The sequence below is a fragment of the Gossypium hirsutum genome, chromosome D11 (genome assembly GCF_007990345.1).
Source record: "Gossypium hirsutum isolate 1008001.06 chromosome D11, Gossypium_hirsutum_v2.1, whole genome shotgun sequence".
NCBI classification, from domain to species: domain Eukaryota; kingdom Viridiplantae; phylum Streptophyta; class Magnoliopsida; order Malvales; family Malvaceae; genus Gossypium; species Gossypium hirsutum.
Window position 1 is genome coordinate 5,833,820 of NC_053447.1, and position 16,988 is coordinate 5,850,807.

Below are 16,988 nucleotides of genomic sequence, written 5' to 3' on the forward strand. Positions count from 1 at the left end.
GTGACGTCTCTCTCCACACCTCAATCACGTGCCAATATGCCATGCAGAGACACGGATGATCAGTAAAACTCACTCCCCTTCTTCAGTTTATGAGTTTCAATTTTTATTATTCTGTGATTTTAATTTCTTTCACAAAAAATCTCTCCACCCCTTCAGCATTTTACTTCATATAAAGTCAGCAATTAGTCTTTGATTTAATATTCTTTTTCTTAATTCATCCGATAAGTTTAGTCTTTTAAAATTTATACATTCTATCAATTTGATCTTGATTTAACAAATTTAGCTCATAATATTTACGTATTTTGTCAATTTGATACTGGTTTAATAAATGTAGCCTATGACATTTACATATATTGTTAACATTTACACGAAATATATAAGCATCTAGGGCTAAATTTATTATTATACTAATCAAAATTACGTACAATTAACAGAAAACATTGATGTTGTAATTAATTGTTCTTAGTTGACAGGGATTAAACTACTCTATTTTTTTAGAGAAACAGATTTACTCAATATCAAAATTGGGAAGGACTAGAGAGGTATTTTAACCAATTCTTTATAGTGGGAGATAGTTATTTATATAATACTAGATTATGTTAAAAAATCATATAAAAATATATTTACAGAAAAATTCATTTAACATTTGATTTATTTTATATTGTGATTTCTAATTGTTTTATTTACATTTTTATATGAAAAGATTAAAAGAAAAAAATGTAAATTTAATCATATTTATTATTTAAATTTTTGATTCATTAAATTTAGATATTTGATAGGTTTAATACAGATACCTAAATTTGACAAAAAAAAATTAATACGATATCTGTGTTATTTTTTGGTTATACATTTTTGTACTTAAAGGTAACAATGTTACTTTTTTTAGTGTTTAATTTGAATTTTAGAATTGATTTCATGAAAATTCATAATTGGCTCAATTAACTTTCGTCAAATCAATCCTAAAATCAGAATTAAATCACATACATCGAACTAAATTTGACAAATTAAATACAAAACTAGACAAATGCACAATTAACACTAAATTTATTCTATTAATAAAATCATAAAAACTCAAATATACTAATATTAGCAATTAATTTTCATCAAATCAGCTTTAAAACTAAAATTTAAATACTAAAAATTTAACACAATAATTTTTGTGTATTCAACTATATAATTTTTATCAAATATATATATCAGATTGGACTAAAATATGATATATTAGTCTTATTTAATAATGTTATTTTAACATGAAATTTGATTATAATAACATAAATTTGAATTATAAAATTATTATGTGCATTCTAATTGAATAGAAAACCTTCTACATATCCAACCTGTTTAGTAATGATTTTCTTTTATAAAGGGATAAATAGGTATGCACAACGGATTTTTTTTTCCCCTAAAATTATTGGAATTTTTTTAAAGAAAGTGAAAGTTATTGAATTATTGGAGCACTCTTTTTCTATTAGAAAACTATTGAAACACTTGATATGTTCTTATGGTTTATTTTTATTTTTATTTTTATATATATTTTGGTATTATATATTTATTCTTTTAATATCTTTTGGTCCTGGGCCAATGTCATAAATTGTAGAAATTATGGAGGTGTAGATCTTATCATGGATTGAGTCATCATATAGGTTTGAAGGTTTGCTTGAAAAGTGAGAGAGTTTGGGCATGTAACATCCATAACCCTTATTTGTTGCCGAAACAGAGTTATAGAGCATTACCGAACTTTACGAATTAAATACAAACATTTCACAACATTTAATAAACATATTCGAAACCAATCATAAATTACTCATATTGTCCCTTTTATAAGCCTTCGAGACCCAAAATATGCATTTGAAATAAATCAGGACTCAACCGGAAACTCAGAGAAATTTTTCCCAAAATTAAAAAAAAAAAATTCTTAGGAGCAAGGGACACACTGCCAGGAGACACGTCTGTGCCGTAGGCCGTGTGGGCATTCAATGTGAGGCACACGGTCGTGTCTCAGCCTATGTCCATACCCATGTAACTCTCTGACTTGGGTCACATGGCCAACCACACGCCCGTGTGCTAGGCCATGTGTAAGGTGCAGGGGTCATACGGCCAAGCCACCCGCTCGTGTGCTAGGCCGTGTGCAAAAACCTGTGTATTCTGTTTCGTGTGCTAGGCATGTGGTCTGGCCGTGTGTCATACACGGTTGAGACGCATGCCCGTGTCTCTGCCTATGTGGACGAAAATAGGTCATTTTAAGGCCACTTTTGTCACCCATTTTGATATCAACCTATACACAACATTTCAATATATCAATACCTCCTAAGCAAACATTCAACACAAGCCAAAACCCTGTTTTAAACATGACATAACATCACAATACTCATTTACCTAAACTTACCTATTTAACCGATTTCATTGATTTATCAAAATCTATTACTAATTACATACATTCAAGCATATATCAATCACAACCATACTTCAAATTAGTTCATTTCCAATCCAACCCTATACATGCCATATAAACCTAAATATACGTTGCAAAAGCTATCAGATTAGGTTGGGTAGTGTGGCTTGATGTATTGATCCGGTCTTTCGATTCTTAAAAACCTACAAAGAACATTAAACAACACAAGTAAATTTAATAAAGCTTAGTAAGTTCGTTGGTTTTTAAACATAAATCTTACCAAATATACTATAACCATTCATTTAAATAAATCACTCAATATACAATTCATGTCAAACACACTTCAATCGATGAATTCACTTATTCTAGGTCAATAGCAATAATAATTTTAAATCTTTAGACATAAATTTCATATGTCACTTACCAACCTTGCCAAATCGGAGAACGTCTTTATGGATATGAGTACATCATATACAGAAGCCCGAAGGCTGTACAGAAGCACACAAGTGCTAAACAGAAACCCATAAGGGTTGAACGGAAGCTCATAAGAGCTGAACAGAACCCATAAGGGTTAAGCTGAAGCTCAAAAGAGCTAAACAGAAACCCAATAGGGTTAAACTAAAACTCATATGAATTAACTGAAGCTCATGATAGCTAAACAGAAAGTAAACACGAAATTTCGCAACAAATATTGAACCTCGGTTTACTTGGGTAATTTGTCGTCAATTCCTCCTTTGCACTGAACGACTGTACTCAATTCCGCGTTCGTTCGTTTCGAACATTCAATTCAATTTTATAACTTAAACAATAAATTTATTTTCAAAAAATAATATGAATGAATACAAAATACCATTTATCAAATTAAGATATAATATTAAAGTCTAACCATATGAACTTACCTGAGTTAAATTTTGAAATTTGTAGCAGTTTAGGGACTATTCTGCTAAGTTTCCTTTTTCAAGATTATCTACGGGCTCTTGATCTAAAATATAAGATTATTCATTCATTAGCATGCATTTCAATTCTAATTCACTTCGCAATTAATACCTTTCAATTTTTGAAATTACACAATTACCTCAACTTTTATAGTTTTTTTGCAATTTAGTACATCACCAACTAGCCTATCGAATGAGCTAATTTTTCTCAATTGTCAATTTATCTAAATATTCTAAACTATCATACAACCTTTGATCAACATAATTTAAGTATCAAACCCTAGTATTTAATCTTTTCACAATTTGGTTCTAAAATCAATTTCTATTCAAATCATTTGATAAAATCATCATATAACAAAATTAAAGCTCTAAATCCATGTTAATTCATCACAAACATCCAGCACTCATCAATGGTAACTTTCAAATTTACCCATAAAATCAAAAACTAATAACATAGATAGTTGGACCTAATTGTAAAAGTCTTAAAAACACAAAAGTTTCAAGAAAAGAGCAAGAATTGAACTCAGTTGATGTAAAATTATGAAAAAACAGCTTTTGGAGACTCTCCTATGGTGTTTTTGGCTGAGAATTATGAAGAAATTGCTAGAAACTCTTTTAATTGTTTGTTTATTTGTTTAATTTTTACAGAATTTCCAATTTTGCCCTTGTTTCACCTAATTTCATGATTTTTTTCTCTGCTTACGCCGCCCCAGCCATCCTCTTTGGCATAATTTTCCCTTTAAGTCATCCCTTATTTATCACTTGAGTCATTTAATCATTATTTCTTTAATTAACAAGTTTTGCACCTTTTTCAATTTAGTTCTTTTTACTTAATTAACTATCAAAACATTAAAATTTTCTAATGAAACTTTAATACTACCTTAATGACACTACGTAAATATTTATAAAAAATATTTACAGCTCGGTTTATAAAATCTAGGTCTCGATACCTCGTTTTTAAAACCAATTAACCTAATAAATTCTTCTAAAACATAATTCACTAATTCAAATGTCTTCCTAAAATCACATTTGGCTCATAAAACACTAAATAATACAATATACGAGCTCACTTGTCAGATTTGGTGGTCTCAAACCACTATTTCCGACATCACTGAAAATCGAGTTGTTACAGGGCAAAAATATAAGCTTAAAAAATGGGATTAGACAAAAAATAAAGCCCGTTTTCTAAATGTGTCGGACTTCGGGTAGGGTTTTTTAGCCCGAGGCTAACCCAAATCAATTGTTTTGCTACTATTTCGCTATTATATTGCTACTACTTTATTGTTATTGTTTGAATATTGTATAACTCTTATTTTATTGTTAATTTTGTTACTATTTTAGAGGTAATTTGCTTACTAAATTGCAACTATCTTAGTGATATTTAAGCAATGTATATTTAATTTATTGGGAGACATTTATTTTAATGGTTTTAGTGTATTTGATATATTATATTTTTTAAGTTTGTTTTTATATAAAAAATAAAAAAATTTAATACAGGTCGACCGAGTCGAGTTTAGCATTTTTAACCTGGACTGAGCTTAAGCAACATTTTAAGCTCATTTTTCAGATCACACTCGGATCTAAAATTTTGCATCAACTCAGCTTTAACCCGACCCAACCCGACCCAACTCATAATCAGATCTAGATACATATAAGTTCACTCTATTATAGGTATGAGTCAAATTAGTCTTTTATTATTATATGAATTAATTTAATCCATTCAAATATGCTAAAGTAAACTTTTACAACTAAAAAAATTCACATAAAGTTTTTTTTTTCAATTAATAAAAGAAAATTTAGTTCAAATATATTTTTATTTGATTTTTTAATAATAAAAAAGGACTAAATTGATTCATGAGAAAAGCTAATTTAAGATAATTTCATCTATTTCAATCAGGGGGAGACCTTCACCCACCATACACAGACACAGTGGCAACAATCATGATTCAAAGCTTCAAATTTCATCCACGTCTATTTAAAAGAAACCCAGACATCACAATTACAACTTGGGGGAGTATCCGTTACTGTCTGGTTAAAGAGGAGAGACAGATGAATGGTGTCACAAGTGGTACTACTTTGTTAGACAAAGACAACATCATAATTATGGAAAGCATGATGAACCTCATTTGACTTTGAATTTCGATGACTGGTCTTTGGCAACGGAACTTGTTAACTTGCTCTCACTTTTTTTTCTGCAACTTCTCTACTTTATTTCCTTTTCTGCAACCTGAGGAGTTATTATATATAAATAAACTAATGAAATAAAAAGCTGTCATTTGATTCTGAACATGCTGACAAGATACTAAGAAATGAGAGCTTAACAAAAAGTGACCCTACTTTTCTTCAACGGACCAATGGTAACCATTCAAATCACTCTTCTTCTTTTTTGTTCATTTATATCTATATGGTGCACATGGGGGTTGTGCTGTAAGCTGCTGAATCACTGAAATTGGCATCCAATATGTTTACAGGGAAGGGGGGAGAGAGACGGTGGAATTTGAACCCATGACGTACCAATGAAATACATATATAGGTGAAGAAACTTGCTAGCATGTGGATGCCTGCTCTGCACTGCATTCATATCAGAAATTGAGATGCATAATATGGGATGGGATGGGGCCATGTACTGGATTGCATTTCCTTTTTTCTCCTCCATATAATATTATTAGTACTAGAGTTATATTATTATGACACAGATAAATAGAGGTAATTGGGAGAATGAAATAAAATGGGTGGAGCCCGAGGAGGTCTTTGGAAACCACAAGGGAGGGGGGAGGGGGAGGATGGGCATGGGCATGGGCCAAGAATCGAGCTGAATGTTTGTCAGTTGTCACCAAGGTGGAATGCCTACGAAATATATAAAGTTTGATGCCTTTTGTTGGGGTTTTGTTTTTTTATATATTACTTGATAGAAAGAATTGGGGAGGGTTAAGCAACTTGGTTATTAGAGATTACTCGGTCTTCCACAACATTTCAAGTTCCAACTTTAAATCGCTTGTATATATGATTTCTTAGTGTCTGCAAGGGTATATATTATTTATTAGACTACCAAATAATATGCCATACTCATTACTACATTCATCTAACTAAAATCTAAAGCTTGTCCTTTCAAAGGAAGTTGGTACTCTAAAAACATGTGATGAGATCCCATCCTTGTTTAATTTCCATCGACACAATGATTGAATTAATGTGAACAATGAGGAAGGGACAACTGCATTTACCATATTTCAATTACAAATTAATTAATTCATCCATTCATCAATCGATTAAAAATTGTGAAAATTTGTTTCTGACTAATTACTTGAATTAATCGCTTAACTAAAATTAATATTATATATTATATATTTATAAGCCCAACATATTATATTATATATAAGCCCAATGCATGACCAAATTGATCAATAGTTCAAATAAAAAAATATTATGACAAATAAAATTAAAATAAAACAATTAACAAAAGTTTAAAACCTACCGTTACTTTACATGCTATGTTATTAACTTAATGTTGCCGTTATGTTATTTAAAATTAAAGAAAAAGAGCATTAACATTGACATTGAATTTTTTTTTTTTTGGTTATGCTTTAAACTTGTTGAAAAAAAAAACATAAATAAATTTCAGTTAACTTGATTAACTGACCAAATAAGCCAAAGTTAATTTGGTTTGGTTAATGAATTTCAAAAAAAAAATTAGATTAATAGTTAAGATTTTTAAAATTTCAATTAGTCAACATCTCCTAAATTGAAAATGATGTGAAACACTTATATTCAAAATCTACTCTCATAATGTAAGATTCATGACCTCTTATTGGCATCCTCCTCACTACAACAAAAGTCCACATGGTAAATCGCTAGTACCTAAACCCTCACACCAAATGTCACAATCCCCATCAACATTACCTAAGGGGTTTGTCCACAAAGACCCCTCATTTGTTGAATACGGTATGAACACTTGTATCCCAACAATAATTGGAGTATGTAGCCCCTATAGGATTCATGGCTCCTATCTAAAACCATCGCAAAATTTAGTGCAAAGTAGCAGAAGTGAAAAAAAAAAATGATGAATCGGCATGCTTATATTCTCCGAACACACCATGAACAAAGAGATAAGACATTACACACAAAATTGATCCCTCTTAGCTCAGCTCAACTCAACTCAACTCCCCCTAGAGAGTATCTAAAATGTTATCAAGTCTTTTTGGAGAGTGAAAACCTCATAAAACCACAGTAGCATCTCTTCAATTGATTGCGTTGCAGTTAGGGTACCATCATACTTTTTTTTTTTGGGAATGGGTACCATCATACTTACAACCAAGTTTTTTTTTTGTCTCTCGTACCTTAATGCACTACACATCTGCCCCAGCAACAGTTTTACCTCTGCGAGACCGCTTCCTTTTCCTCTTGTTTTCACCATTGCCATCATCACCCTTAACTTCCTGCAAAGAGACTTCAATATCAAATAGTGCATGACAGCAAAATTTAGCTTTCATTCCAGTGCTCAACTTAATAGATTACTAATGCTGCAGGAGGCTGGATTATTTGACTCAATCCCTAGGACAAAGGTAAATACATTTGAAAAAGAGACTAAAACAAGCTTACCTTCCCAGATGCACGATTCAGGTTTTCATGGCCTTTTTTCTTCTTAACTGAAAGCGGATTTGGACCCTATAAAAGTTGAGAAGAAAAAAAAGTTAATCCCATGAGCTTTATGATGGCACCTTATAAGTTAAACAAAACAGTTATATGGGAATGATATCGCAGTAGTTATACATTTTGGTCCATAAACCAGTTAATGTTAAATACTAGAATTCAGTTTCAAGATGTGATAGCACAATCTCCAAGCGACCTCATCCCTCAAATGATTACAATTATTGCATGATTTTAGCTTTTCAAACCAATGGCATGTAATGTTAGTCGGATGACATCGGTGATGGCAGTAGATGTCAAGTTTGCATAATGCATGTTCATTGACATTTTCGTATTTCCAACTAACATGTTCTAATTTCATGAATCCTCAGTAACATTTGCAAAAGCAGTTCAGGAAACTTGCATTCTCATATAAAAAATGCACAAATCATAGAAACTCCTGCAATGATTAGGTTAGAGACATACATCGCATAAACGTGACCAAATTGGTACAACTCAGAAGATGGATATGGAAAAGTACCTTAGCTTTCTTTCTTTTAAATCGAACTCTATCCTTTACATCTCTTTCCTTCCCTGAATAATTCCTGGTATCATGTGCCTGCAACCCTGGATTGTGATGACCCAAACCTTCTTCATCACCTGAATCTTCTTCATCCGCATTTGCTGAAACACTAGTCGTCCTCTTCTCTAATGCCTTATATTCCTTCTCAGTCAAATGAAGGCGTTTTTCTTCAGAAGATTTGACAAAATCACGCTGAAACTTAGATGGTTGCTCAAGGAAAAGGGCATTTCGTAGGCCAAATATTAAAGGAACATTAGGTACCTAAGGGAAGAGAAGAACACAAAATCAGAATACAAGTTCATAGGAAAATAATAATACAAACTCCAAAAGCGAGACTGCATAACAGTATGAATGTTCAAGTTGAATGCAAAAAATGATGTCTCCTTGAAGGAAAAAGAATAGAGAAAATAGCAACGTTTGCTCCGATTCTTTATTTTCGTGATGTAGCCATGTCCAACACATCCAAAGTGCAATGATACAACACTTTAAGGACCCCCCAAAGACATGTAAAAACAAAGAAGAAAAATAAATACATCTAACACCCGGAACCAAGTCCAGCTAGCATAGAATAGCAATGCTAAGAATTTAAAAGCGAAAAAAGGGATAGAAAGTTACCTTCTGTAGTTTCTTTCGGAGATCAGCATCCTGGGTAGCAACAAAAAAGTGCTCAGAATTATTTTCTCCAATGACCTCCGCAATGCAAGCATCAGCACTGACCACCTTCTCATGATCACATCTGAATATGAGATTCAATTACTGTTCAAACAAATTTAATTCATAGAAACAAGGCCGAGCTAGGAAAATTATGCATACGGTTAACTTTCCACAAACAATTGTCAAAAAAGAAAAAAAAAATTAAACAGAGAAGCCACGCCATCACAATTCAGAAGCAAAATTGATAGTACCAGTAACTTGGCCCCTGCCAGGTCGAAAAGAGAGAGAGAAAAAAAAAGGGGTTTACCTAGCAATTGCGAGTTTACGAGCTGCTTGGAAAGATGCAGACTGAGCAGCACCGAGTTTCTTCAGCTCTGCGAGAACACAGCTGAAAACCCCACACAACAAAAAAAAGGGTTAGGTTTTCATATAAAAGCAATTATCTTTAGATACTCGGCCAACAAAAGAGTGGGGGTTTGAACCTGGTGGTGAAAAGCTTGACAGGGGCAGAAAGACAATTGGAGAGAGCCTTGTCAGCGGGTGTTAAGTTATTGTGAAGAAGGTGGTGTACGAAAGTTCCATCGCAAAGAACCTTGAATGGCTGCCTGAAACCGAAGCACACGCAGAAAAATCTCACTGTCTTCCGGTGACGCTTCTGCTTCTTGAATCTCATATTTACTCTTCTCTCGTGTTAAAGAAAAACTGAGAACTTGAGTAACCCACAGCGATCGGCTGGAAGTTAAGATTTCAGATTAAAGCCGCCAGGGTTCTGTAAGGGTTTTTGCTTTTACAATAATGGGTGTGTTCAGCGTAATTGAATTAACCCTCGCTTGCCTGGGTTTTGATTTTTTTTTTTATGTTTAATGAATTTAATTAATAATGAAAAATAAATTTTGTTATTGTTTGTTTATATTTTCCGTAATATAAATGTGTTTGTGTTTTAAATATTATTGTTTGCGTAAAAACTTATTATTGTTTGTATTTTTTCCACATACAGATTTCAATTTTATTTTTAAATGGTTGAACTAAGCCCTATCGAGAACTTACTTATAAAAAAGAGGAATCTCGTGTAAATACCATAGAATAAGGTTTGATCGAGGACTCCAATATTTTCATTCCAAAAATATAAAGTTTGAAACAGTTGAGAATTTTTTGGAGATTTGATGCAGTTGTTAGTTCATGATATGACATTTACAGGATGAAAACTTCATTCTTGATTCTACAAGAATTTTTATAAAAACCTTTCATTTGCTTCTCTTCGATGTAAGTTTTATTTTCCTATAATGTATCCTAATTTTTTGCCTAATTCTTCCGATGACGATCAATTCAACTTCTTATAAAAAAAATATAGCTTGGTTATATTTCATCTCTTCAACGAGTTTAGTAATGAGTATAATGGTCCTATTATTTTGATGGAGAGAAGAACCTATGACTAGCTTTTCAGGAAATTTCTAAAGGAACAATTTTAACAAAATCTTTCAATTTCTTATTTTAGTAAGTGTTATCTCCTTATTTTACTAAGTGTTATCTCGATTGACATAGGCATTATTGTCAAATTAGGAGGAGATGAATTCAACTAAGTTGAGTTGAAAGGCATTATCTTGAAGAAAAAGATATGAGTAATTCTGGACTTTTATGTCAAAAATAACAGATATGATTAAAATAATCGTAGATAATATTAATTTTTGAATGGTGAGGAAAATGTTTTTAACTTTTATTCTCATGTATTGAAGTTGAATAGGAAAAATATACATATTCATACAAACTTTACGTAAGAAGAATCAATTAACCAAAATGATCAATAAATAATGCATGACACTCTCTCTACCATAGTTCGTAGTACATAACAAGGATGAATCAGAATCCAAAGTTCACGATTATTAACAGTGTATAGTATGATTAATGTAAAAATCACACCAACCCAATTTTGCTATTAACAACAAATATTTGGTTTACAACAAAGATTTCTCATCACTTTTTTATCTTATAATAATAATAATAATAATAATGAACATAAAAAAGAAAACAAAGAGAAAAAAAATTATTACAGCTGTTTTTTATACACTTAACAAACAGCTGAATCTCAAAGTAAAATTTGTACTTCACCAATCTCACACGCATGTCACTCCCGATATTTGGATGCTGCAGGCTTACAGGTTTTCTTTTTTTTTTTCCTTTTTCTATTTTGTTGCTCTAAAAAGCTGGCTTCCAAGGGTCACAGTTGGGCTTCCTTCCCCCATCACCGTCGTCAAGCTCATCTCTTTATCGAGTATCCGATCAAGTTCCGCTACAACATAGCTCATGGTCGGTCTCCTCTCGCTCGATGGTTCCAAACATCGGACGGTTAACCTTATGAATTCCTCCATGCCTTCAGCTGTGAAGCTACTGCCCAACCTTGAATCAATGCTGCTGGAAATGTTGCTGTAATCGTGGCTATTTTGCACCTTCCAGAAGAGCAAAAGCCAAAAAGTTATGTTATTTAACTACAACTCACACTAATGTCTGAATTTCATTGCCAAGGCTCAAATGCTTTCTCATGGAGAAATCGCAAACTCGTAAGTTAAATCACGTGGTTAGTAACTATGATATTTAGAAATGCACGATTAAGTTTGTATAGAACCAGCAACTCATAACATCTCCAATCCATGGCGTTTGCGAAGCCATGGAAGTCAAACAAATGCCCAAAGAAATGACAGCTTACACGTTTTCCTTTCATGCATAGAAAGATACTAATAGCTGTCATCTCATCTCCCTAAGAAAGTTCGAGAGCATATAAATAAGGTGCACAAATGAAGCCAATGTCATACCCACTCGACAAGGTTCTCTGTGGAGTTTGAAGATGGTAATTCTGATGCTTCTCGCCCACTTACTAACTCCAAAAGGAATACTCCGAAACTATACACATCACTTTTTTCGGAAAAACGTCTAAACTCCCTCACCCTGCATTAGTCAATGCATACATGTAAGAATTATGAACGATACACCATCAGAAGAGTCACAAAGTGAAGAGAGAGTACTCAGGAGCAAGAAATATCTCATCTGCTGTCACTTGAGAAGAAGGTCCAGCAACATCAATTCTTCCCAGAAAATTACGCAGTCCTGCATCCGCAACCTTTGCTATAAAATTCTCATCTACAAGAACATTTGCCGTTTTGAAATCTTTATGTACCAATCGAGGACTTAAAGAGTGGAGATGAGCCAAGCCTGCAAAAGGGACAAATAACAAATCTAGGCAACGAAAATCAGGCAGTAAATTTTCGAAAATCACAACCATAGAAGATGAACATCTGAATTTCGAAGTGTTACAGAAGCTTACGAAACAATTTTGTGGGACCCTTATTCCTATTTGGATTAGTTTATCTAAAGAAAAGAAAAACTGATACCAGGAAAGCCACAAATGCTCACTGATTTTGCAGAGGATCACCTTTAGCTGCACCTAGAGCTATTGAAAGTCTATGCTTGAATTCTATCTTCTGAGCTGAGACTTGACCAACTCCTGCAGAAATGAACCAGAAAAAAGTTCAATATAGAACTAAATACTATTTCACTTTCACTATTAAATCATCATACATTTGCCTAGATGAACTCTCCCAACATGACATATACATATATGTAGGACATAGAAGTTTGTTCATAAATGCAAAAATTGTGACTGGATAGAGAGTTACCGTACAAGTGAATGGAAACGCTTCCATTGGGTATATATTCGTAAACAAGAAATTGTTGATTATTTTCCTGGCAGTAGCCCAAAAGAGTGACAAGATTCCGATGCTGAATAGATGAAAGATAGCATGCCTAGGAGTAAAGTTGAGTACCATTAGATCAAAGGACAAACCGTGAATGAGTCTGTACTAAAGAAGCATGGAGAGGGAACGATATTAGACCAAAATTTAAAGGCAAATACAGATTTTACATCTTAAATAAATCATACCAAAGGCTGAAGAAAGAACATGACAAGCTTGCAAACAACCCAAGATGGAGTCATCAAATTGAGCTCAATAAGAAAAAGATTAACCAAAAATGTTGACAACTAATTACTAGGATGAAACCCTGCCAGGCTGAGACCTAAGTGTGGGTTGTATGATATTCTTTGCTATATTTTGACAGATGCTGGAAACCCTAAATAAATATTATGAGGGACTCAAATTAGCAAGTAATTTTTTAGAATTTTTTGAACCCTATGAAAAATCTCTACCTAAAAGCAATCCTCGACCGGCCATGGATGTTAGTTATGATTCCCATTACCATGATCAAGGCAATAAAGGCAAGGCAAGGCAAGTGGCTTTTACCTCATCAATGAATTCCTGACTAGGAGCTCCAGCTCGCTTTTTGATAGCAACCAACATTCCATCTTGAAGCAAACCTTTATATACCTCACCAAATTTCCCTTCCCCGATCAGGTTTCTATCACTGAAATTTTTGGTCGCCAAAGACAACTCCCTCAACTCAAACCGTCTAGCTTCCTGCAGTGACAACTGGACCCCAATATGTCTTCCTAAAAGTCAGCGGAAAAAACGCAAATAAGTTATCTAGTACACCGTGCTTGTGGCTTTTAAGGGACTCTAGAAACAAGCATGACATAAATGTTACTACCTTGAACAGAGGGATCCGAAGATCCGGTCTCGGATGTTCTTGAAACACCCCGTTTGTGAAATAGGCAGAACCATATAAGCAAGCCAACTATCCCCACCAATGCCACGGCTCCTGCAGCACCTCCTAATATTGCTGCAAGATTCGTTGACATCTGGTATTGGAACTACTTCAGCTATGATTGAAATTATTACACATTTAACCTGAAATAAAGAAGACAAGACGACCGGATAAATCTTTATCCAGAACCAACATATGCATTCAAATTTCAGACAACAAAAGCCAGCGTGAATATAATGAAATGTAATACATATGATCCAATTATATAGAATATAGATTATGTGGATAAAGCAAGCAAGTTGCTAGTTATAAAAGAAAGATGCTTTGCATTGGTTAAAAGTTAAAAAATCTCAAAGAAGCAACTCAGCTTAGAACGTTTCAAATTCTATACTACTGAATACCCATTGTACGGAAACGCTCAACAATCGTAATTATCCAAATAATGCTGCAAATCAGAAACAAAAATGGATTTTACTTTGAGCACCCAGAGCATTTTGTATCCCTCCTTCATAGAGTTGACGGCATTCGAATTTAAGTGGACATATAAATCACAGATACACAACCCAATTGGTCGTCAAAAAATGGTACTATTTATAAAGTCAAATCACAGAGAAAAAAGATAATGAGACATTGACGGAAAATGAAAGGGAAAAAGAAAAGTCGGAAACTTCAAACCTGTATTCCCATTCATTTGGCAATGAGAAATCAAATTGATCTCTTTAGGAGCAGAATCACCCGCATTCCCACATCGAAAGAAGCGAGAAACAAGAAACTCGATTTGGGGGAAGAAACCGAGAGATATCCAGAATAAGATAAAGTGCGAATGGGTGAAATCAAGGTGAAAAAAAAAGAAGGGATGGTGAGGGCAGACAAAAAGAGACAGCAGTGATGAGGAATCGAGGTGAGCAATAGTTGATGAAGTTGGTGGAATGGTTGTAGTTGGTTTTTTTTCTTTAATAAACGAGATGGAAGGTCCAAATCATCGAAACCAAATGAGAAAGAAAAAAAAAACACAACACAGAGACAGCTTTGGAATGCAAATTCAGTTCTGAATTTAAAAATTGAATGAATAACTTAGAAACGAATACCCCTCGTTGGATACAGACAATGCCGACAGAAAGTGACCCTGCGCCGACAACGCTTTCCCTCAGGGTTCAATACTTAATACTATATGTATATGTACAGCAAGCAAAGTAAAGAAAAAAAAAACTACTGTTTTTATTCGTTTGATTGGAATTATTCGAGAAACTTGGGAAGCTAAAAGGCTTTTTATAAAGATAATGAAGAACAAGCAGAGTAGAAAATTTGATATAAACAAGAAATAAAAGAAAAAGAAAAAGGGAACCCAATTCTTCCTTTTTTTGGGTAGTAATTGTTTCTTGATTTGTTTTGATTTGAAATTGTGAAATTCCTTTTTGGGTTTTTTTTTTCCTTTGTATTTGTGGGCTGTAAAGCAAGATAAAATGGTTGTCTCCTACTGCAAGTTGAAAGGGAAGGGTGGGGGTTTATTGGTGTGTACTGTACAGAGCATCTTCGCTGGAACAGAACCACCACAAAATTCACGATTTTTTTTAAATAAAAGAACAAACAAATTACAAAAATTATGGAGAAAATAGTACAAAGACTAAAGATACTAACATGTATGTAATGATGAAACAAAAACAAATTAAATAAAAATAAAAATAAAGAAGAAGAAGAGGAAGAAGAACAAGTGAAAGAGAGAGGGATTGAAAGCAGTGGGGTTTGCTATCCCCACCAGCCAGCTATGTTTTGATATTGCTTCTACTCATTGATTTTGTATATAAAAAAAATTGCTGTTTAATTCGGGCAATTTACCAAAAAAAGTTTTTTTTTAAATTACCGAAATGGGCCTGGTATTTTATTATTTACCGAAATGGGCCTTTTCCGGCAAATCGCGTTCATGTCAGCGCGATGTCAGGAGACGTATCAGGAAATCGCGGCCACGTCAGCGCGCTTTGCTGACGTGGCAACAAGTCGTGTCTTCGAGGGAGCGATTTGTTGCCACATCAACAACAAATCACGCTGACATGGCCGCGACTTGCCCATCTAATGAAATTTCATGTATATAGTTGCACTAAATTATTTAAATTATTTATAATACCTAAATTATCCCTATTTATTTGTTATATTACATAAAATACTCCTTTAAAAATACAAAACATTATGATAGCTAATTTAAAATTTATTCTCCGCAACTAATGAAAATCATTTAAAATGTTAAAACTAGATATGCCTGAACAAACTATAAGAAAATCTCTGGAATGCTGTGATTTCTTTGTAACGAAAGATCTCGAGAAAGATCACGGTGAGGAAAGCTTGTGCTTAATGAGGAAGCAAATTTGGACACTCGGAATCATCTAACAATTATGCAGAACAGCAGCCGTCTTTCTTCACAGCTGAAACATCATCCCGAGAGCCGACATTGATGGTTTGTCCCTTGGGCAATGTTGTTTGATCATTCCCTCCTTCGAGTGCTTTTCGACTGATCACATGATGTATTTGAGTTAATATTTCAGTGAATGCATGCTCAACATTTGTAGATTCAAGGGCAGATGTTTCCATAAATAAGCGCGTACACGTGGGCGCAACTTATCTATTTACTTTTTTCTCTAAAACCCTAAAAATCTTAAAAACTCTAAACCCTAAAATCCAAAAACCTACAAGTCAGGAAATGCAACAAATTGCCCCCTCGAGGACGCGATTTGTTGCCACATCAGCAAAGCGCGCTGACGTGGCTGCGATTTCCTGGCACGTCCCCTGACATCGCGCTGACGTGGACGCAATTTGCCGAAAAATGGTCCATTCCGATAAACAATAAAATACCGGGCCTATTTCGGTAAATTTATAAAAAAAAGCTTTTATTGGTAAATGGCCTATTTTTTTCATGTTTTATTTTATATTATTATTTATTTTATGATGACCAGATGAGGTGAGATTATAGCAGCAGAAAAAACGGCACAGCTACCATGTACAGCGAAGCTAGCCTTTCTGTGCCGTTTGTTTGTACTTTATTCTAAAATTCTCACATGGAATGGAAGATGATAAAGATGAATAACACTTTGGATTCTGGTCGTCTTACATGAATGATTGAAGATGGATGGGTTGATTTTTGTGTTCTTTTTTCGATTTA

The 16,988-nt window shown here is 33.6% G+C and overlaps 2 protein-coding genes across 3 annotated transcripts; both read right to left on the bottom strand.

The window, feature by feature from the left end:
• Positions 1-7,108: 7,108 nt before the first annotated feature.
• LOC107911750 (rRNA-processing protein UTP23 homolog) lies at positions 7,109-10,033 on the bottom strand. Its single transcript, XM_016839661.2, has 6 exons — positions 9,670-10,033; positions 9,495-9,575; positions 9,149-9,269; positions 8,492-8,794; positions 7,924-7,989; positions 7,109-7,760 (listed from the first exon to the last, which is right to left on the bottom strand). Exons 1-6 carry the CDS (start codon positions 9,858-9,860, stop codon positions 7,671-7,673), a joined length of 852 nt encoding a protein of 283 aa, XP_016695150.1. The 5' UTR covers positions 9,861-10,033; the 3' UTR covers positions 7,109-7,670.
• Positions 10,034-11,086: 1,053 nt separating this feature from the next.
• On the bottom strand, positions 11,087-15,612 carry LOC107911751 (putative serine/threonine-protein kinase). 2 transcript variants are annotated; one of them, XM_041105719.1, is made up of 8 exons: positions 14,513-15,612; positions 13,781-13,980; positions 13,477-13,682; positions 12,856-12,982; positions 12,612-12,683; positions 12,205-12,391; positions 11,995-12,127; positions 11,087-11,631 (listed from the first exon to the last, which is right to left on the bottom strand). In XM_041105719.1, exons 2-8 carry the CDS (start codon positions 13,929-13,931, stop codon positions 11,368-11,370), a joined length of 1,140 nt encoding a protein of 379 aa, XP_040961653.1. In that variant the 5' UTR covers positions 13,932-13,980; positions 14,513-15,612; the 3' UTR covers positions 11,087-11,367. The 2 variants fall into 2 exon arrangements, with proteins under 2 accessions (XP_040961653.1, XP_040961652.1); XM_041105718.1 differs by having other exon boundaries at positions 12,205-12,415; positions 14,513-15,596.
• Positions 15,613-16,988: the final 1,376 nt, after the last annotated feature.

What these genes read in the sequence shown, in the direction of transcription:
- LOC107911750 (XM_016839661.2), bottom strand. Translation starts at nt 9,860, where the DNA reads ATGAGATTCAAGAAGCAGAAGCGTCACCGGAAGACAGTGAGATTTTTC. An exon ending in GTCAAGCTTTTCACCACCAG is followed by an intron (nt 9,576 to 9,669) that starts GTTCAAACCCCC and finishes TGGGGTTTTCAG; the next exon opens with CTGTGTTCTCGCAGAGCTGA. An exon ending in TGAATCGTGCATCTGGGAAG is followed by an intron (nt 7,761 to 7,923) that starts GTAAGCTTGTTT and finishes GTCTCTTTGCAG; the next exon opens with GAAGTTAAGGGTGATGATGG.
- LOC107911751 (XM_041105718.1), bottom strand. Translation starts at nt 13,931, where the DNA reads ATGTCAACGAATCTTGCAGCAATATTAGGAGGTGCTGCAGGAGCCGTG. An exon ending in TTCGGATCCCTCTGTTCAAG is followed by an intron (nt 13,683 to 13,780) that starts GTAGTAACATTT and finishes GCTGACTTTTAG; the next exon opens with GAAGACATATTGGGGTCCAG. An exon ending in GAGATATTTCTTGCTCCTGA is followed by an intron (nt 12,128 to 12,204) that starts GTACTCTCTCTT and finishes TGACTAATGCAG; the next exon opens with GGTGAGGGAGTTTAGACGTT.